This window comes from Pituophis catenifer, unplaced genomic scaffold (assembly GCF_029215685.1).
Source record: "Pituophis catenifer annectens isolate HBS135680 unplaced genomic scaffold, rPitCat1.0.hap2 SCAF_9, whole genome shotgun sequence".
Classification (NCBI taxonomy): Eukaryota; Metazoa; Chordata; class Lepidosauria; order Squamata; family Colubridae; genus Pituophis; species Pituophis catenifer.
Genome location: NW_027256889.1, coordinates 3,375,072 through 3,397,447, shown reverse-complemented (window position 1 = coordinate 3,397,447; position 22,376 = coordinate 3,375,072). Strand labels below are relative to the sequence as shown.

The 22,376-nt window shown below is 47.3% G+C and overlaps 1 protein-coding gene across 5 annotated transcripts; it reads right to left on the bottom strand.

The window, feature by feature from the left end:
* Positions 1-33: 33 nt before the first annotated feature.
* B3GNT8 (UDP-GlcNAc:betaGal beta-1,3-N-acetylglucosaminyltransferase 8) lies at positions 34-22,360 on the bottom strand. Of its 5 annotated transcripts, XM_070949820.1 has the most exons (3): positions 10,975-11,072; positions 10,190-10,333; positions 34-3,430 (listed from the first exon to the last, which is right to left on the bottom strand). In XM_070949820.1, exon 3 carries the CDS (start codon positions 3,418-3,420, stop codon positions 2,146-2,148), a length of 1,275 nt encoding a protein of 424 aa, XP_070805921.1. In that variant the 5' UTR covers positions 3,421-3,430; positions 10,190-10,333; positions 10,975-11,072; the 3' UTR covers positions 34-2,145. The 5 variants fall into 5 exon arrangements, with proteins under 5 accessions (XP_070805921.1, XP_070805922.1, XP_070805925.1 ...); XM_070949821.1 differs by lacking the exons at positions 10,190-10,333; positions 10,975-11,072 and adding an exon at positions 21,788-22,360; XM_070949824.1 differs by lacking the exons at positions 10,190-10,333; positions 10,975-11,072 and adding an exon at positions 21,240-21,268.
* Between the last annotated feature and the right edge of the window lie 16 nt (positions 22,361-22,376).

Sequence of the window (22,376 nt, the reverse complement as noted above, 5' to 3'; positions counted from 1 at the left end):
CCAGATTCACATAACAACTGGGCGACTAACTTAACCATGGCCTTGATTCACTAAGATTCACTTAGTGGCAAGTGAAATCGTAAAAGGAGGGAAACTCGGATGTGTCACTTAGCAACGGAAATTTTTTAATGGTGGCCATAAATTGAGGACTACCTGTAATCTGCTGCTTTGAAGGATCCAAGCCCAACGTTTCCCCCAAAAAAAACACCTGTTCAAAAATCACCAGTCGACGTTCTCCAAGACCGACAGTACCCGAGTCACATTTTTATTACAGCAGGAGGTTGTTACAGTGTGGGTGGCGCACAGAGCCATATCTGTGGGCACATGAGCATTGCCCTTGCTCAGCTCCAGCGTCCATGTGGGTGCCGGCCAGCTGATTTTCTGGCCTTCTGGGCCCACCGGAAGTCGGGAAATGGGCCTCCGGGGGGGGTGGGGAAGGTCGTTTTCACCCTCCCCAGGCTCCTAAAAAGCCTTTGGAGCCTGGTGAGGGTGAAAAATGTGCCATCGTGTGCCAAAAGGGGGAGCACTGGGGGTGGGGCGCATTGAATTATGGGTGTGGGCACGCGCACCCCCCCACTCCACCTGCTTTTGGCATGCGACAGCAAAAAGGTTAGCCATCAGTGTTCTAAGGCATCCTCCGTAAGTAGAATAGTGGAGGCACAGAAATCAGCTGTGCCACGCGAATAGGCTGAGTCAGAATGAAAGAAATATAGGACAAGATAGGGCAGGAGTGGGTGGGCGGGGCCAGCTGATTATAACTAACGGTTCGGCTGAACCGGCAGCAGCCCACACTGATGTCGAAGTTTTCTGACCAATTTACAGATTCTCCCCTTTCCTATCTCAGCTTCTTAGACTTACAGAACCTGAACACTACATGAAACTCTTTGACAGCTGAAGGATAATATGGGTCTGGACCAGGGGTGAAATCCAGCAGGTTCTGACGAACCGGTAGTGGAAATTTTGAGTACTTCGTAGAACCGGCAAATGCCACCTCTGGCTGGCCCCAGTGGGGTGGGATGGAGATTTTGCAATGTCCTTCCCCCAGGAGTGGGGAGGGAATGGGGATTTTGCAGTATCCTTCCCCTGCCATGCCCACCAAGCCACGCCCATCAAGCTACACCACGCCCACCAAGCCACGCCCACAGAACCGGTAGTAAAAAAAAATTGGATTTCACCACTGGTCTGAATATCTAAAGTGCATGAACAAGGAATTTTTCTAGAGATGAGATACAGAAATGGTCAATGAGTCAAAAGGCTTAAGGATCGGTGGAACAGAGAAGGTGATCCTATCAGGCACCAAAACTATCCTGGGGTCCAAATTACATTACCAATAGCATCTTGGCCCCCACACCCAACAATCTGGGTCCTCATTTGACCGACCTCGGAAGGACGGAAGGCTGAGTCAACCATGAGCCGGTCAGGATCAAACTGCTGGCAGTCGGCAGAGTTAGCCTGTAATACTGCATTCTCGCCACTGCGCCGCCAAGGCTATCCTCACTTCCGATGATAATTCTACATGGCCTTATTTCCACTTTTCTTTCGCCACGTTGAAACACTCCATGGTTATTTAGAGTCGGCTTCATGCCTCAGTTTCTTGGTTTATCCAGTTATGGGAGGGGGATTGGCCCCCAAAGATTTGGGCCCCAGAGAAAAAAATAAAACACTTGTGGACAATACTCTCTGCAATCCAGGCAGGTTGGGCCAGCTAGCCAGGCGTTTCTCTTCCAGGATTCTCTATAAGTTGCCTTCAGATGTGGAGGAAGGTTCCACTTAGAAATCCAGCCGTTGCAGGCCTACTGGGAGGGCACTGGGTAGGGGAAGCAAACTTGAAGGCCTGGCATTCTCAGCTAAGGCCAGGTGGATGCTGTGGCCCTTTTCTGATCATAAGGACGGTTCTTAGATCTGTAAATGGCACTTCCTGGACTGTTGGTACGGTTCTGCCTTCCACCGGGATATCTCAGAAAGGATATCTCACAAAGAACAGCAATTTCAGAAGAGGCCCAAAGGGAGTGCCCATCCCCAGCTCCTGTCCTTCAAAAGTTGGGGTGTCCCCTCTGAAACATTCTGATGGGATTTGGGCCTGAGCATCTCCCCGTTGCAGTCCAGAGGACCGAAAAGTTCCACGTGGTCCATTCCCCAGTTTGGTCAAAATCCTGGCGGCTTCTCCGGTTGGGGGTTCAACGCCTCAGGTCCGCATCGGAGATTTGGATCGGTGATTTGCTTCCAAAGATGGAGGGTCTGTCGGGGGCTGCGCCGATGGACCAAGAGCAGCTGGCTGTGCACGCAGGGGTTTTCCCGGTCCTTCTCGGCGATATCGAAGGTCATGAAGCCGGCGTGGGGCTGAGGGGGGATGCCCAGAGCTTGGAAGCAGAGCCCCGTGTAAACGTCGTCGATGGGGTAGAAGGCCACGTGCTGAGAAATGAGGAGGAGCAACGGGGCCAGGGGTCCGGAGAAGATGTAGCCCCCACCTCCCGCATAAGCTGGATACGGCCCCACATAAAATGATTCTGGCACGTAGTATTTACTTTTCTGGAACCGAAAGGGAGAGGCGTTGGACATCACCTGCCCCGTGTAGAGAGGCTTGTTGGCATCCACCGAGCTTAGATACCCCAAGACTTTCGGGGTGTTGATAAACACGTCATCGTCCCCTTTGAGAATGAAACGGACATGCCGACAGTAGTCCAACGTCCAGTGCAGGAAGAGGGAGTCCTTCAGAGTCAGGTTGAAGAAAGTGTCCTCAAAATCCCACATCAAGATGTCCCCAAAACTCCGACTCTCGAAATGGACCAGGTGTTGCAGGTGGGGTCCAAACCGTCCCTCAGCCGTGCCCAGCAAGAAGACGGTACGGATGGCTAGCCCGCCGAGTTCTCCTTCTTGCCCCCAAGTGTCCCGCACGGCTTGGCGAGCGGCAAAATTGCCGGGCACGGATTTGATGGCCAAGAGCAAGAAGGTGTTGTTCTTCGTATCGGCACATTTACGGGGTTCATTGATCAGGAGGGAATAATTCCTGCAGTCCCCGTAGAGAATGAAATTCTTATAAAGCTCCGGATACGAGTTGAAATGTTTGATCTTGGTAGCCAGTTCCTCCACACTGGCACTGGGGCATTTATTCCAGGAAGCGTTGGCCACCGAACCTTCTTCCAACGCCCGGAAATGTTTGTATTGTTTATCGTTCCAGTAAGCTTTGGCCCGCGGGATGCTGTGGCGGAATTGTTGCAAGGAGGCGTTAAAGCGATGATAGACCAAGGACGGCGGGATTTCCTCGAAGGGCTGGAAGGGCGGGATGGAGACGCTTTGCCAACGAGTGATGTGGGGCATGGGGTATCGTTCCTCCTGCTCGGTCGTCCATTCGATGTAGGCCTTGAGAGCCACCAGGGTTAGCAACGCCGTGGCGATCGAGAGGCACCGGGAAATATTCATTTTTCTCTTCCTGGTGGGGGAGAACAAGCAGCCGACATGTAAAGAGAGAAGAAAGACAGATAATGAAATTCGCGTTACGATTAGAGACTGGGCTCATACAACCATATCAACAGTAAACTAGGTTAATACAGATAGTTAACTTACCAACCATATCAACAGTAAACCAGGGTTAATACAGATAGCCCTCGACTTACCAACCAGGTTGACAGTAAACCAGGGTTAATACAGGTAGTCCTCAACTTACCAACCAGGTTCACAGTAAACCAGGGTTAATACAGATAGTCAATTTACCAACCATATCAACAGTAAACCAGGGTTAATACAGGTAGCCCTCGACTTACCAACCAGGTTGACAGTAAACCAGGCTTAATACAGGTAGTCCTCAACTTACCAACCAGGTTCACAGTAAACCAGGGTTAACACAGATAGTCAATTTACCAACCATATCAACAGTAAACCAGGGTTAATACAGGTAGCCCTCGACTTACCAACCAGGTTCACAGTAAACCAGGGTTAACACAGATAGTCAATTTACCAACCATATCAACAGTAAACCAGGGTTAATACAGGTAGCCCTCGACTTACCAACCAGGTTGACAGTAAACCAGGCTTAATACAGGTAGTCCTCAACTTACCAACCAGGTTCACAGTAAACCAGGGTTAACACAGATAGTCAATTTACCAACCATATCAACAGTAAACCAGGGTTAATACAGGTAGCCCTCGACTTACCAACCAGGTTGACAGTAAACCAGGCTTAATACAGGTAGTCCTCAACTTACCAACCAGGTTCACAGTAAACCAGGGTTAACACAGATAGTCAATTTACCAACCAGATTGACAGTAAACCAGGGTTAATACAGGTAGTCCTCAACTTACAACAGTTCACTTAGTGGACTTTTCAACGTTACGACGGCACTGAAAAAAGGGACTTATGACCGTTTTTCACAGTTATGACCTTTGCAGCATCCCCCTGGTTACATTTGGATACTTGGCAACTGATGCGCATTTATGATGGTTCCAGTGTCCCTAGGTCACGTGATTCCCTTTTGCGACCTTCCAACAAGCAAAGTCAATGGGGAAACCAGATTCACTTAACGACCGGGTGACTAATTTAAGATCTGCAATGATTCACTTAAGAAATGTGACGAGAAAAGTTGTAAAAGAGGGGAAAATTAACGAATTTCTCACTCGGCAACCTACATTTTGGGCTCAATTGTGGTCGTAAATACCTGTAATCTGCCGTTACAAGGTTCACCTAAGAGGACGCGGGAACCTACAAAGTTGTTTTAAAATAAGTCAATTCTTCCTTGTCACTTTGGGGGATTCTAGGAATAGAATAGAAATGAGCTGGAAGGGACCTTAGAGATCTTCTAGTCCAGCCCCCTGTTCAAGCAGGAGAACCTGTCCTATACCATTTCAGACAAGTGACTGTCCAGTCTCTTCTTAAAAGCATCCAGTGATAGAGCGCCCACGATTTCTGGTGGCAAGCTGTTCCACTGGTTAATTGTCCTACCTGTTAGGAAGTTTCTCCTTAATTCCAAGTTGCTTCTCTCTTTGATTAATTTCCATCCATTGTTTCTTGTCCTGCCTTCTGGTGCTTTGAAGAATAATTTGACCCCCTCCTCTTCTTTGTGGCAGCCCCTCAAATACTGGAACACTGCTATCATGTCACCCCTAATTTTTCTTTTCTCTAACACTGCTGCTTAGCCCATAAAAGTGGTTTTTGAGAGAAGACTAAAGAGCTTGCAAGCAAGCTGCGATCCCATTACGCCTTCCTACTAACTCTCTCCACCCCAAACGTAGTCATTAAATGCAGGATGTCGTAACAGGAAGAATATTCTAATGGCTCCTTAAGCCAAGTTTCTTTGCTAAATGACGGTTACGTAACCATTAGAATATTCTTAATATTCTTAACGCAAACATCCGTTTCAAATGCAGCTTTGCCCCCACTTTTGGACAAGATCAGCTCTTCTCCAAAGTCGATCAAAACTTTTCCACCACTGTGGTGGCCCTCAGCCTCCGTCGAGTCAGTCTTGGCTAGAAGATTTTGCAAAAGCGAGAACCAGTTCCAGAGAAAACAATTAACTGGAATTCCACCTTCCTTAACAACTGTGATTATATCGTTAAAGTTTCGTGTTGCCAATTGAAAGCTGAATAGCCTCCTCCTACCCGTGCCAACATGGCACTCGACTGGCACAGATTTTAAAACTAGGCTTTTCTATAAGGTGAAGGCATCTGGTAAATTAACAGCAAATACATCTGAAAGAGCAAATTTAAAGAACAGGGAGTCCCCAACTTACAACGGTTCATATAGTGACTTCCGAGGTTACAACGGCACCGAAGAAAGTGACTTACGACCATTTTTTCACACTTAATGACTGTTGCAGCGTCCCCGTGGTCCTGTGATTTTATGTTCGGAAGCTTGACAACCGACTCGTGTTTATGACTATTGTAGCGTCCTGGAATCCTTCGGACCAGAAAAATCAATGTTGGGAAATCAGACTTGTTTAACAACGGTGTTACCGATTTAACAACTGCGAGGATTCCGTTGACAAATGCAACAAAGGTCACTCAACAGATGTCTCACTTAGCAACGTAAGTGTTGGGCTCCATTGTGGTCGTAAGTCGAGGACTAGCTGTACAGGAAGAGTTTTCGTAAAGTGGCTCTTTCCCAGAAAGAGTTCTTCCTTTTCTGAAATTTGGGAGAAAGTCTTACCAGAAGCCAGAATGAGATATCCAACTGTCGGTCTCTTTGATTCCTACGCATAGACCCAGTTAGACAAATATAACCGGAAAAGTTGGTTTCTATGTTGAAAAGCCCTGCAGCTTTCAGCCAAAAACCCACAGCTTGGTTCTCTCAGCTTTGCAAGAAGTATATTCCTTTTTCAACGGGACTGGCAACGTGGCCATTAAGCGAAGCAGTTGCTAAGTGAAACTGCCACTGTGCTTATGATCTTCCTTCGCTTTTACAGCGGTGCTTGTCAATCTCAGCAACAAAGAGGGGGGGACTCCAACTCCCAGAATCCCCCAGCCGGCTTCCATCTCAGCAACTGGAAGAGGGATGGACTCCAACGCCCAGAATTCCTCCACCATCTCCAATCTCAGCAACTGGAAAAGGTGTGGACTCCAACTCCCAGAATCCCCCAGCCAGCCTCAAATCTCAACAGCTGGAAGAGATGGCTGGGGAATTCTGGGAGTTGAAGTCCACCCCTCTTCCAGTGGCTGAGATTAACCAACGCCATTCTACAGACCTACGACAGCCGTAAAGGCGAGGATTGGTCGAAAAATTACTCCTTCCTCACCGTTGTAAGCAAGAACCGTTGCTAAACGAAGCTGGTATTCATTTAATATTCTCTGTGGGGGCACTACCCTCTGGAATCAGTTGCCCCCAGAGATAAGGAGAATCCAAGACCTTAGCGCCTTCCGCCGTGCCCTTAAAACCCACTTTTTCCAGCAAGCCGGGCTGGCTTAAGAAGAAATTTTAAATGTTTTAATTGGTTTGTATTTTTAATTTTGGGCCAAATTTATATATATTTTAATTGTTTTTAATATTTGTATTCCATGTTTTTTAATTCTGGCTGTACACCACCCTGAGTCCTCAGGGAGAAGGGCGGTATATAAATTTAAAATAAAATAAAAAATAAATAAATAAAACAACTGCTGCAAAACCAAAAAAGGTAAAATTATGGACAGTGATGTGATCCTTAACCGCTGACACAACTTTTGACCACAATTCTGGGCTCAATTACAGTTGTAAGTCAAGGATCATTTGTATCTTTCTTCCCCACCTCCCAAAGAGCTACGCCTATTTTTCCAAAAATGGAACCATCCCAGCTTATCTGCAGAATCCCTCCAGAGGCTGCTTGGTCCGAGTCGGCCTCCGATGCACACGGGCAGCGTTCTAAGGGCTGGTATCTGAGGGCACGGTGCCAGGATGGTGGGAGGGGAGCCCAGAGGAATCTGACAGGCGTCAAGGAAAAAACTTCCTATCAGGAGAGCTTTTTTGGGAAAGGAATGTGTCAGTGGGGGAAGTTTATGGCCAGCCAGATATCTTTCCTGGACATAAATAAAATAGGTCAAATTGAAAAGAACATTGGAACTGTCTGGAGAAGAGTTAAAAACCAACCAATCTTTCTGTAAATGAGTCTGTTGGACTTTGGATGGGTGGATGGAAGGAAGGAAAGAAGGGGAACAAAAACAGAGGGAGGGAGGGAAGAGAAGGAAGGATAGAAGGAAGGAAGGAAGGAAGGAAGGAAGGAAGGAAGGAAGGAAGGAAGGAAGGAAGGAAGGAAGGAAGGAAGGAGAACAAGAACAGAGGCAGAGAGGAAGGAAAGGAAGGAAGGAAGGAAGGAGGAAGGAAGGAAGGAGGAGAACAGAGGCAGAGAGGAAGGAAGGAGAACAAGAACAGAGGCAGGGAGGAAGGAAAGGAAGGAAGAAGGAAGGAAGGAAGGAAAAGGAGAACAGAGGCAGAGAGGAAGGAAAGGAAGGAAGGAAGAAGGAAGGAAGGAGAATAAGAACAGAAGCAGAGAGGAAGAAAGGAAGGAGAACAAAAACAGGCAGGGAGGAAGGAAAGGAAGGAAGAAAGGAAGAAGGAAGGAAGGAAGGAGAAGGAGAACAGAGGCAGAGAGGAAGGAAAGGAAGGAAGGAAGAAGGAAGGAAGGAGAACAGAGGCAGAGAGGAAGGAAGGAAGGAGAACAAGAACAGAGGCAGAGAGGAAAGAAAGGAAGGAAGGAGAACAGGAACAGATGCAGAGAGGGAGGGAAGGGGAGGAAGGAAGGAAAGGAAGGAGAACAAGAACAGAGGCAGAGAGGAAAGAAAGGAAGGAAGGAAGGAGAACAGGAACAGATGCAGAGAAGGAGGGAAGGAAGGACGGAAGGAAAGGAAGGAAGGAGAACAAGAACAGAGGCAGTGAGGAAGGAAGGAAGGTCATAAGTCACCTTTTCCCCTGCCGTTGTAACTTCAATCGGTCACTAAACAAACAGTTCTTGATGGAGAACTACCTATGTACCAAAGCAGGTCACGCTGGCCAAACCCATCACAGCCACCAAAGTGTCCAAACCCTTATTCCTGGATCTACCCTCACGCTCCTCCCAAACCCCAAATCAACCCCACCGCCTATCCGCGTGTTCCCCTTCCTGGAAGCGGCATAAAGGAACTGGACCTGGGCTGGGCTGGCACAAAGCATCTGTCTAAAAAAGCCGACTCTAATTCTTTCCCACCACTTTTCCCTCAGAGAAAGGGGCCTCCGAGGTTAATGGAGGAAGGAAAGTGGTGGCTGAATCAAAGGCTCTGCCTCGCCTGGAAGACGGTTGGGGTTGCTAAGTGCTCTTTGAGAAGTCATTTCCTAGCCTGATGGGACTTGGGATTTGGCCGTGTTTTGTTTTTCGTTCCTTGGCACGGGAACGGAATCCATCTCCAACGAAAACAACAAGCCCGAGTCCATTAGTCTGTTTCCCCCGTTCTGGGCCAGTACGGCTGCGAATACAGGAAAGTCCTCCACTTACGACCAAAATGGAGCCCAACATTTCAGATGGATGCTAAGTGAAGTATTGGTTAAGGGAGTTTTGCTCCAATTTGCGACTTTTCTGGCCATAGATATTAAGCAGGGGTGAAATTTACTTACCTTCCCTACCGGTTCGGAAGTGCGCGCTCCACACGCATTATGTGCGATTTTGGACCCTTTGCGCATGCACAGAGGGTAAAAAACAGGTTACTTCCTGGTTAAAACCAGGAAGTAATGATGTCTGGGTGGGTGGGCGGAGCCTTGCACTGCCGCCGCTACTGGTTCTCCGAACCACCACCTGCCGCTACCAGTTCGGCTGAACCGGTCCGAACAGGTAGCATTTCACCCCTGATATTAAGTGAATTCCCTGCAGTTGTTAAGTTAGCAACATGTTTACTAAGCAAACTCAGAGAGCACCAAAGACCCTACAATCCTCCTCCTCCTCCCTTTCTTATTTCCCATCTTTCTCCTTCTCATCCTTTTCCTTCATTCCTCCTCCTTCTCCTCCTCCTCCTCCTCCTCCTCCTTCTTCTTCTTCTCCTCCTCCTTCTTCTCCTCCTCCTTCTTCCTCCTCCTTCCTCCTCCTCCTTCTCCTCCTCCTCCTTCTTTCTTCTTCTCCTCCTCCTTCTCCTCCTCCTCCTCCTCCTCCTCCTCCTTCTCCTCCTCCTCTCCTCCTTCTCCTCCTCCTCTCCGCAAATCCCTTCTAGCACCGATGATGTAACCTAGCTGGATAATGAAGCGTCTGCAAGAAAACTCAGACAGCACCCACAAGTTCAACCCTTGACCTACGCATATTCTGCTTTTATTGCATTTTATCTGTTTATCAAATGTTTACTCCACCCATCTTCCCTTATGCAGGCGACTCCTTATAACCTCTTACAGGTTATACAACATGCATTAAACGGGGGCCGTATCTTCCCCCAGCGCACTGATGGCCTTTTGTGGGAAAGAACTTGGGACAATTTTAAAAGCCACTTCAAAGCCAGTTTTTGTTTCATTTCTCTCCCACGGAGCCTCCTCCTCCTCCTCCTCCTCCTCCTCCTCCTCCTCCTCCTCCTCCTCCTCCTCCTCCTCCTCCTCCTCCCGATGCCAAGGACGATGACTCCTCCCTGGCTCTGGAGAGGAAGACTCGGCAACCTTCATCATCGTCTTCCTAAGAAACCCAAGAAGCCTCTCCACTTTCCCTTCTACCTCCTTGGACCTCTCAAAGGTCAGGCATCTTCTGACATATCTTTAATTTCCCCCCCCCCGAGAGTTCCTTACCTCCACCAACTTCCTCCTCTCTCCGTCGAACGCAGGGGCTGTCTTAACGCATGATGGGCCCTTGTCCGTGGGCCCTAGGAGCCCCATACTAATCTGTGCATGTTAAACCCTTCCATGCACCTTGCATCATACAAATACAGCAACCTGTATTTGTAGAAATTAAATAGAAATTAAAAAATTAAAACCACCAACCTGTTTATTACATTTTACTGCACTTATGAAAATTCATACGGACTTGCCAATAAAATAAATACGTGTTTCATTTTATCGACCGTTTACATTTTTATTCCTGTGAGTAGTTGCCGTAGTAGGGGGTCCCAGACAGTACACTGATTTGCCTGGTTGAGGGGGGGGCATAATGCTGTTAAGACGGCCCCCTGCCTCGAAGAGAGCATCCTTCCCTACTTTCTGATCTCAGAAGCTCCAGCAGGTTCTGGATCTTTTGGTCTTCAACTTTAAACCTTCCCAGCTGGCCTTCTCTCTAATTTGGAAGGGGCTGGGGCTGGAGGTGGGGGGGTGGGGGGCTTCTTGAGAGACCCTCTCCCGACCAAGGAGGCGTCATGTCATCGTCTCTGGCATCACCAAGTCCAAAATAACGCTAAGCAGATCGGCTTCTTCCCATCCAAACCTCCCCCCTCTCCCAACCCATTGAAGGGTCTTCAGGCTGAAGACCACCCAAAATCGGAAAAAGCAAAGCAAAGCCTTGGTTTGGGGTCTGGGAAGGGGGTCTTTTCTGCAGGAACGGAGTAGAAGCCCCCCCCCCAGGTTAAAGTCCCCAGACTTACATAGTGGATGGGGCGGATTGATTCCAGAGCGGGTCCTTGCCCCTCCCCAGGGCTTGAATCCTAGGAGACCCGCCGGGCAGGGCTGCGAAGTGGCTCCCTCCGTCTGGCCGGCTGCCTTGTGAGCGCACCGCGCACGGAGGGAGTGGAAGGGAGAAGCGAGGGTGGGGCTCACCTGAATCGCAGGGAGAATCGGGGCGGTTGCGACGTCCGGGGCCCTCCTCCTCCTCCTCCTCCTTTTCCTCTTTTCTTCTTTCTCCTTCTCTATCTCCTTCCCCCTTTTCTACTCCTACCTTTTCCCCTTCTCTTCCTCCTCCTCCTCTCCTCCTTTTCTTTCTCTCCCTCCTTCTTTTCCTCTATTGTCTTCTTTATCCTTCTATCTACTCCTTCCTTTTCCCCTTCTCCTCCTCTCCTCCTTTTCTTTCTCTCACTCCTTCTTTTCCTCTATTCTTCTTTATCTTTCTATCTCCTTCCCTCTTTTCCCCTTTTCTACTCCTTCCTTTTCCTTCTCTTCCTCCTCTTCCTCTCCTCCTTTTCGTTCTCTCACTCCTTCTTTTCCTCTATTGTCTTCTTTATCCTTCTATCTCCTTCCCCCTTTTCCCCTTTTCTACCCCTTCCTTTTTCCCTTCTCCTCCTCTCCTCCTTTTCTTTCTCTCACTCCTTCTTTTCCTCTATTGTCTTCTTTATCCTTCTGTCTCCTTCCCCCTTTTCCCCTTTTCTACTCTTTCCTTTTTCCCTTCTTTTCCTCCTCCTCCTCTTCTTTCTCTTTCTCCCTATCTTTTTCTTTCTCCTTCCCCTTTTCCCTTTCCTACTCCTTCCTTTTTCCCTCCTCCTCCTCTATCTGCTTCCCTTTTCACCTTCTCCCCTCCCCTCCTCTTTTTCTTTCTCCTTCTCCTCTTCCTCTATTTTTTTTCCCTACCCTTCTCAACCTCCTTCCCCCTTTTCTCTTCCTTCTCTCCTTTCCTCCTCCTCCTATCTCCTTCCCTTTTTCCTTCTCCTCCTTCTTTCCTTCTCCTCCTCTTCCTCTATTTTTCTCTCTCCTTCCCCTTTTTTCCTCCTCCTTCCTCCTTTCTTCTTCCCTCCTTCTATCTCCTTCCTTTTCTCCTTTTCCTTCCTTCTCCTCCTCTCCTTTTCTTTTTCCTTCTCTTTATCTTCTGCTTCTCAATCCTTCTCTTTCTCCTTCTCTCCTTCCTTCCTCCTCCTCTCTATTTCCTTCCCTTTCTCCTTCCTTCTCCCTTCCTCTCCTTTTCCTTCTCTTCTCCTATCCTTCTGTATCTCCTTCCCCCCCTTTCCCTTTTCTCATCCTTCCTTTTTCTGTTCCTTCCTCCTCCTCCTCCTCCCCCCCCCCCGCTGCCTGAGCCTCTCCCGCAGGAATACCCTGGAGACGCGCTTCTGCCAGTACCGCTGCCGGGGCGAAGCTCCGATGCAGCCCTTCAAAGGGGGGGGGGACACACAGGAAACCCCCCCCCCGCCCCAGCCTTTGGGCGAAACATCTGAGTCTCTCTTGGGGGGCTCGCCAGACGTCGCGGGGGAACCTCCGGCAGCTGTTTAAAGCTGACCGGTTGGAATCTGGCGCTAGTCCTCATGATTACATCTGAAGGAGCAGAAAGGAGGGGGGAGCCAGGTGCCTGAGCTTGTAGAACAGGGGGGACAAGGCCAAATTGGTTCTTTAATTCATTTTTAGGAATTGACCCATGGGCCTTTCCAGTTCTAACTCTTTTGGGCTTAACTTGGAAGCACTCTGTACATACCCAGAAAAGCTCTTTCTCCTTATTTGACACAGCCTGCTGGTAAACGCCCACCCTTTAGAGTGCCAGCCACCAAACCAGAAGCCGAAGGAGCAAATTAAATAGGCCTTTCAAGTCAAGCTCAGTCAAGTAGTAGGAAAACAAACATTTTCTAATAAAGTTTTTGTTCTCTCTCTGTCCCAGCAAGAAGCCAAATTTGGACGGGCTCTAAGGTTAAAGCTGAGTCAAATGCTAAGAAAACAACATATTTTCTAATAGGCTTTCGACTTCTAAGTGCTCCTTTTCACACACACACACCCAAAAATAAACTTTCAAAAAGAAAACAGGAACATTCAACATTTAGTCCTCTTTCCAAATTAAGCCGGCCTTTGAGAAGGTAAATCCAGCAACAATCCGCTTTCTGCAATTAAACCACTGGAACAACTTGTGGATTCTCCATCACTGGAGGCTTTTAAGAAGAGACTGGGCAGCCCGTTGTCTGAAGTGGGTACAGGCTTTCCTGCCTGAGTAGGGGGGTGGACTAGAAGACCTCCAAGGTCCCTTCCAGCTTGGATATTCTATGTTCTATGCTCTGCTCAGAACCAAGTTCCCCAAAGCTGGGAAGAGGAGTGTTTTGTAAACCACGAGACCCTGAGTTCTACTCCCACCTTAGGCATGAGGCCAGTTGGGTGACTTTCAGCCAGTCACTCTCTTTCAGACCTAGGGAGGAGGCAATGGCAAACCAGTAAGGGGGAAAAAACCTGTTCCAATAAAATTGCAGGAATCTGTCCAGATAGTTGCCAGGAGCCTACACTGACTTGAAGGCATTAAAAAATGATATATATCTATATCATCCACCCACCCACTCATATCAATCTATCTATCTATCTATCATCTATCTATCTATCTATCTATCTATCTATCTATCTATCTATCTATCTACCTACCTACCTACCTACCTATCATGCATTCATTCCTCTCTATCCTTCTATCATCCATTCATCTTCCATCCATTCCTCTATCTACCTATTCTATATCATCTGTCTGTCTGTCTGTCTGTCTGTCTGTCTATCTATCTATCTATCTATCTATCTATCTATCTATCTATCTATCTATCTACCTATCTATCATGCATTCATTCCTCTCTATCTTTCAACCATCCATTCATCTTCCATCTATTCTATCTACCTATTCTAAATCTGTCTCTGTCTGTCTGTCTATCTATCTATCTATCTATCATCTATCTATCTATCTATCTATCTATCTACCTACCTACCTATCTATCATGCATTCATTCCTCTCTATCTTTCAACCATCCATTCATCTTCCATCTATTCTATCTACCTATTCTAAATCTGTCTCTGTCTGTCTGTCTGTCTGTCTATCTATCTATCTATCTATCTATCTATCTATCTATCTATCTACCTACCTATCTATCATGCATTCATTCCTCTCTATCTTTCAACCATCCATTCATCTTCCATCTATTCTATCTACCTATTCTAAATCTGTCTCTGTCTATCTATCTATCTGTCTATCTGTCTGTCTATCTATCTATCATGCATTCATTCCTCTCTTTCAACCATCCATTCATCTTCCTTCCATCCATTCTTCTATCTACCTATTCTATATCTGTCTCTTTCTGTCTGTCTGTCTATCTATCAATCATGCATTCATTCCTCTCTATCTTTCAACCATCCATTCATCTTCCATCCATTCTTCTACCTACCTATTCTATATCTGTCTCTGTCTGTCTGTCTGTCTATCCTGCATTCATTCCTATCTATCTTTCTATCAACCATTCATCTAACCATCTATCCATCTTCTATCCATTCCTCTATCTACCTATCCTATATCATCTATCTATCTATCTATCTATCTATCTATCTATCTATCTATCTATCCAGCCATCCATCTATCCAGCCATCCAACATCCATCCATTACTCTCTCTGTTTGTCTATCCTCCATCCATCCCTCCCCCTCTCTCCCTTTCCCTCCCTCTCTCTTTCTCTCATCTACCTACCGGATCATTCATCTATCTATCTATCATCTATCTATCTATCATCTATCTATCTATCTATCTATCTATCTATCTATCTATCTATCTATCTGTCCATTCATTCCATATCCACCCATGCCCCCACCCCCCACATTATTTTTAATTACAGCACCTGGCTTTTAATAGTCTTCTACAGGAGAACTATCTATCCACCAGAAACCGCAGAGACTGAGCCAAGCGTGCAAATAAAACTCCTAACCAAGTTTTTAGTTCTTATTTTTAGAGATTTCTTTTTTTTCCCCCGCCTAGAGAGCGCGACTTCTTCCTAACCACTCACAGCGTGGGAAGAACCTTTTTAGCAAGCCGCCTACTCAACCTGCTGGTTTCTTCAGAGTTGTGTGTCTGTTGCTATGCTGGTTTTGTCACGCAAGGGAGAGCGCCCCAGACGCGGCTTGGCCTATTGCCAAGGAATGGGCTCTGTCTCTTTCCACGGTTCGAGTCTGATAAATTCAATGTTTTAGATATTGAGGAAGTCATTCGGATATCAACCTTGAGCTGGTCAGGATTGAACTCCTGGCAGTAGGCAGAGTTTCCCTGCAATACTGCATTCTGATAGAAAGGAAGGAAGGAAGGAAGGAAGGAAGGAAGGAAGGAAGGAAGGAAGGAAGGAAGGAAGGAAGGAAGGAAGGAAGGAAGGAAATCCCCGGCTGGAGATTTTCAGGAGCCCTCAAAAATGCACCTATTCCCAAGCCAAACCATTCTGGAGGATTTTTCTTGCAAATTTCCCAGCATGAATTTCTTAAAGTCACTCGCTTACGGAATGAATTTCCCGTTTTCAAAAGTTAAAAGCCGGTATGTGTAATGTAATCCCTTGAACAAATCTTACGTAGCAATAGGATTAGCAATAGCACTTAGATTTATAGACCGGTTCACAGTGCTTATCAGCCCTCTCTAAGCGGTTTACAGAGTCAGCATCTTAGCCCCAACAATCTGGGTCCTCATTTTACCCACCTCGGAAGGATGGAAGGCTGAGTCCACCTTGAGCCGGTCAGGATCGAACTACTGGCAGTTGGCAGAGTTAGCCTGCAATATTGCATTCTGCCGGTTTTGTGCCTTTTCAGCAGGGGTGAAATCCACCAGGTTCTGGAGAACCGGTAGCGGAAATTTTGAGTAGTTCAGAGAACCGGCAAATACCACCTCTGGCTGGTCCCAGAGTGGGGTGGGAATGGGGATTTTGCAGTATCCTTCCCCCAGGAATGGGGAGAGAATGGGGATTTTGCAGTATCCTTCCCCTGAAGTGTGGTGGGAATGGAGATTTTGCAGTATCCTTCCCCTGCCATGCCCATGCACACAGAAGTAAAAAAGTAGTAAAAAAAATTGTGTTTCACCACTGCTTTTCAGCCAATTTCTAGCAAAAGCGCCCATAGGGATACATTGATTCGCTTAATGGCCACAACATTCATTTAACGACGACCACAAAAAAGTTGTCACATGGGTGCCTCGACTTACGATGGGAATTCTGGGCTCCATTAGGGTCGTAAGTCGAGGACAACCTGTCACGCGTTGCCAGGTAAGGTTTAAACTCTTATTATTTTGGAAGGAAAGGAAGCGAAAAGTCAAAACTGGTAGCCCACACTGAAATCCTGGCAGCCTCGCGGAGAACGCTTGCTGGGAATTTCCAGCAGAATTTCTGCCTGGAGAGATGGACGATCAGGGTGGACAATGCAGGAAAGACCGCAGGCCATCCGATTCAGTCAAACCAGTTGAGCTCCCCGGAGGCAGAAAAACGTTTCAGGAATTAAAAGGTCACTCTCGACTGCTCCCCCAACCATCCTGGCCCTAAAAGCTGGAGAACCAGATTTGCAAAAATCGTCTAGCAGAGATGGGGTAAAACAGGGGTCCCCAAATCCAGGACTCCACCCCACTGTTTGAAACCGGGTGCTCACCACTGCGAGCGCTTGCCACTCGCAAAACTTTGCTTGCCAGAAGTTCACGCAAAAAAAAATAAAATGGTTTTCATAAAAATCATAAAAAGAGGACCTGACCTGGGGGCGCTCACATTGCAGCACTGGTCCACAGGTGTAGAGCAACAGGTGTCGTTTTTAAACTATTCCAAAAAGCAAAACATCTGGGAAAGAAACGTAATTCCATCCCGATTCTGCGGTTAACTTTCCGCTTTATTCTGCTCTTTGGGATGACTAAGGAATCGATTGGTCATCACATTTGGGTTTCAGGATTTTTCCACCTGCCCAGTCATTAAAAATAAAGATGATCATCGGGCTAATTCATTCAAATTTTCCAATGATAATTAAGTATTGCGGAAGGATTTAGGATTGGGACATTCTCGTCAGCAACGGGAATGTGCCTCTTTCAGGGGTGAAATTCAGCAGGTTCTGACAGGTTCTGGAGAACCGGTAGCGGAAATTTTGAGTACTTCAGAGAACTGGCAAATACCACCTCTGGTTGGCCCCAATCTCAGCAACTAGAAGTGTGGACTCCAACGCCCAGAATCCCCCAGCCAGCCTCAATCTCAGCAACTAGAAGAAGTGTGGACTCCAACGCCCAGAATCCCCCAGCCAGCCTCAATCTCAGCAACTAGAAGAAGTGTGGACTCCAACTCCCAGAATCCCCCAGCCAGCCTCAATCTCAGCAACTAGAAATGTGGACTCCAACGCCCAGAATCCCCCAGCCAGCCTCAATCTCAGCAACTAGAAGAAGTGTGGACTCCAACTCCCAGAATCCTCCAGCCAGCCTCAATCTCAGCAACTAGAAATGTGGACTCCAACGCCCAAAATCCCCCAGCCAGCCTCCATCTCAGCAACTAGAAGTGTGGACTCCAACGCCCAGAATCCCCCAGCCAGCCTCAATCTCAGCAACTAGAAGTGTGGACTCCAACGCCCAAAATCCCCCAGCCAGCCTCAATCTCAGCAACTAGAAGTGTGGACTCCAACGCCCAGAATCCCCCAGCCAGCCTCAATCTCAGCAACTAGAAGAAGTGTGAACTCCAACTCCCAGAATCCCCCAGCCAGCCTCAATCTCAGCAACTAGAAGAAGTGTGAACTCCAACTCCCAGAATCCTCCAGCCAGCCTTAATCTCAACCACTGGAAGAGGTGGCTGAAGAATTCTGGGAGTTGAAGTCCACGTCTCTTCCAGTGGCTGATATTCAGGTTGGCTGGGGGTTTCTGGGAGTTGAAGTCCACCCCTCTTTTAAAGTTGCCAGGGTTGAGAAAACACTCGTGTGCTCTTGTCAAGCTTACCTCTTCATTTAGCTGTCCATCATCGAGTAATAAAACAAGACTGCCCGGATCTCTTATCAACCTTTAATTGTGTTCTTCCTCACACAAAGTGTGCGTTTGCAGTGTGTTATTTTGCTATCTCATCTGGAAAAAGACGCGAGCCTCCTAAACGAGGGCGAAAGACTTTGCCAAGAACTCTGAAAAGCACTTAGCGAATGCTTTATATATTTGCGTGATGAGGTTTTTATAGTGCTAAAAAGGAAAATAGATGGGAAAAATGGAGATTCCCAAGGGGGCCATGACAGATCAAGAACAGGGCATCGTAGTTTAGCAGGGTGGGGTAAGCAAGGACGAACCGGGCGATGAGATTGGGCATGATTCAGTTTAATGAGTTTAGGATCTTACTGTTTTATTAGATTTTTAGATCCTGCCTTTTATTGTTTTCTAAGTAAATCAAGGTAGTAAACATATATAATACATCTTCCTCCTCCTATTTTCCCCACAACAATGTTGTGAGGTGGGTTGGGCTGAGGGAGGGACTGGCCCAAAGTCACTCATTTACTTTCGCGCCTGAGGTGAAACTAGAACTCACTATCTCCTGGTGATTGATCCAAGGTTATCCAACTAGCTTTTTCTACCTAAAGCGGGACTAGAACTCACCGTCTCCTGGTGTTTGACCCAAGGTCACCCAGCTGGTTTTCATGCCAAAGATGGGGACTAGAAACAATGGCTTATGACAATTTTTCACACTTATGACCGTTAACAGCAGTCAGGTGATCAAAATTTAGCAGCTCGGCAACTGACTCATACTTATGACAGTTGCCGCATCCTGGGGTCACACGACCCCCTTTTGTGACCTGCTGATAAGCCAAGTCAATGGGGAAGCTGGATTCGTTTAATAACCGTGTGACTAATTTAACGACTCCAGTGATTCACTTAACAACGGTGGCACGAAAGGTTCTAAAACGGGGCCCCAAATCACTTAACAACCGTCTCACTTAGCAACAGGCATTTTGGGCTCGATTTTGGTCATAAGTCGAGGACTACCTGTATCACTCTTCCTGAGGAAAAATTGAAGCAGCTCTTCTAATGAAGAAATGCCCCCAAATGACAGAAACCAAGAATGACAACGAAGAGCTGCTTAAAGATGAATTTCAGAAGGTGCCCAGAACAGTCGGCAGAGACACTCCTGAGGAAACCAAGGAGCCGTGGGTGTGAGGTGTGACAAAAAAAATTCCATTTTTAGTGACTCGCTTTATTTTCCTGGCAAAACTTCACATATAACACATCTTCTTTTTTAAAAAAAGAAAAAAAAGAAAACCCACACAAACCTGTCAGCTGTCAAATCGCAGAAGGCCTGCTAAGAATTTTTAAAAAGAGAAAGAGAGAAAGAAAGAAGGAAAGAAAGAAAGAGAGGGAGGGAGAGAGAGGGAAGAAGGGAAAGGAGGAAGGACAGGGAGGGAGGGAGGAAGAAAGGAGAAAAAGGAGGAAGAGAAGAATGAAGGAAGAAAGGAAGGAAGGAAGGGATGGATGGAGATGGAAATAGGAGGGAGGAGGGAGGGAGGAAGGAAGGAGAGGGAAAAGGAGGAAGGACAGGGAGGGGAAGGAAGAAATTAGGAGGAAGAGAGGAAGGAAGGAAGGGATGGAGATGGAAATAGGGAGGGAGGGAAGGAAGGAAGAAAGGAAGGAAGGGAAGGGAAGGAGCAGGGAAAATCCATAAAATGGGAGTCCCACCTTGGGAGTTTGCATTGTCGAGCTGTGCAATGAAAGAGGCGTGTTTGTGTGGCAAGAACATGAAGAGGAAGAGAAGAAGGAAGGAAGGGATGGATGGATGGAGATGGAAATAGAAGGGAGGGAGGGAGGAGAGGGAAGAAGGGAAAGGAGGAAGGAAGGAAGGAAGGAGAAGGAAGGAAGGAAGAAATTAGGAGGAAGAGAAGAAGGAAGGAAGGAAGGAAGGAAGGAAGGAAGGAAAGAAGGAAGGAAGGACGGAAGGGAGCAGGGAATATCTGGAAAATGGGAGTCCCACCTTGGGAGTTTGCATTGTCGAGCTGTGCAATGAAAGAGGTGTGTTTGTGTGGCGAGAACATGTCTGGGCACACCTGAAGAGGAAGAGAAGGAGGAAAGAAGGGATGGATGGATGGATGGATGGATGGAGATGGAAATATAAGGGAAGGAGGGAGGGAAGGAGGGAGGGAGGAGAGGGAAGAAGGGAAAGGAGGAAGGAAGGAAGGAAGGAAGGAAGGAAGGAAGGAAGGAAGGAAGGAAGGAAGGAAGGAAGGAAGAAATTGGGAGGAAGAGAAGAAGGAACGAAGAGAAGAAGGAAGGAAGGAAGGAAGGAAGGAAGGAAGGAAGGAAGGAAGGAAGGAAGGAAGGAAGGAAGGAAGGAAGGAAGGATCCGAGGTCTCACAAGGCATCTGGCGGTCTAAGGCAGGGCGTGTGTCAGAGGAGCCACATGCTCGTTACACAATTTAATCACCTACAATTTTAACACCTCTATTTCAGAACCAGCCAGAACCAAAGGAGGCATTAAGAAGGACTGTGACCTGGGCAGGTGGGAGAAGATGCAGGCGGTTAAAAATAAGGGGTGACAACATTTAGCTCTTTCTCTAGAATGAGGGAGAACTCACAGCTCAAAAGGGATAAATCTATAACACACACACACACACACGATTAATCTTGCAGTGGGAATGCAGAGACCCAGAGAAGAGGGACTGGCATCATTTAGGGCAGGGCCGGAGAACTACAGAACTAATACAGTAGCAGTCCTCGACTCACGACCACAAGGGAGCCCAACATTTCTGTCGTCAAGCGAGACGCTTGTTCAGTGAGCCTTGCCCCGTTTTACGACCTCTCTTGCCACCGTCGTTAAGCGAATCACTGCAGTTGATTCAGTTAGCAACCCGGTTGTTAAGTGAATCCGGCTTCCCCGTCGACATTGCTCGTCAGAAAAGGTCGCAAAAAGAGAATCGTGTGAGCCCCGGGACATAAATATAAGCGTCATAATTCTGATCATGGGGAAGCTGCAACGGTCTTAAAAGTGTGAAAACCGGTCGTAACTTTGCTTTTTTCAGTGCCGTTGTAACTTTGGTCGCTAAACGAACGGTCGTTAAGTTGAGGACTAGCTGCAATTAAAAGCAATAGGAGCCAAGGAGCTCCAAGAAGCCCCACTAAGTCTTAATCATCACCTTGCAAGGTGGCTTAAATTGAAAAGCTCACCTGCGTACAGGTGATGCGTTGCCTGAAATGAGGAGGATTTCTGCAGGCTGAATCCACCCAGCGCCCCTGTCGTTACGGATTCTCCTACCTTCACGTATCCCACACGCCTCTGGGAGAGGAGACCGAAGCCGTGTGTGAAGTGTTGCACGCGTGTGTGCGTAAAGAACACACAGAATGGCATGCTCAGGCTACACAGCCTCACGCCTTCTCCCTTACTCCGCTGTTGCAAAGGGCAGATTTGTGCAAATCCGGCTGCTTGCCGGGCTGCCACCGAGGCATGTTCCCGCTTGCAAAAAAAAAATGGATTGTTTTCATCAACTGCCTGCAGCGGATGGCAGCTCAGGTGGTTTGCAGCTGCGGCTTTCCACCCCAGAGCTATCAACCAGGCCCCCTGATGGAAGCTTCCACCTGATGAAAATGACGAAAAGGGCAGGTCTTTGTAAAATGAGATGAGTAAAGCACGGATTATGTGTAGGGGGGGGGAAAGGGCAGAAAGGAGCCAGGATAAACAAGCAGCTATTTGCATATGTAAAAGAGCGAGGAAGAAATGAAAGCATTTTCCCTTCCCCAGGTAAGAGGGTTCAAGGTGAGTCAGCTGCTCCCAGCTGCATCCTGAAAAAGCAGCACTTGCCCTACCTCTTAACACCAGCTGCCAGCTCCTCCTCCGAGAAGAACCTCCTTATTCAGAGGGAGTCTACCTGCCAATCTGAGTCCTTCCCTGAGAGATAAAAGTAGATTCTGGGGGATTCTTTTTTTTTCTTCTTTAATTCTCTTCCAGCAAATTTCGTTTTTAAAAGTTCAAATCCAAAAGTGACGATCCACCGTCTTCGAGGACATTTTTCTCGTCTCCGTCTCTCTAGCTGTTAAGACGTCCGAAACTCATTCAATTCAGCCCATTTGGTAATAAGATACATTTGGGAATCGTTCAACTTTTCAGTTCATTAAATCAAAGGTGCAACATATATATATATATATATGTTGGGGAAAAGTGATCTGTTCAAAAAGTGGGAAACGAGCCTCTTCAGCGTTGACTCGCCACCTAAAGAGGGAAACCCCATTTATTATCCAGCTGCCATTAAAAAAAAAAAAATGAACTAATTGGCATCTTTTAGAAGTTCCTTCCCCTGGTGCCACATCAGTTGTGCCGACTTTGACTCATACAATCCACAACGAGCTCGGTCAACAACCGTCGGCTTTAAAACAACGGTGTCCGTGTATGTCTATC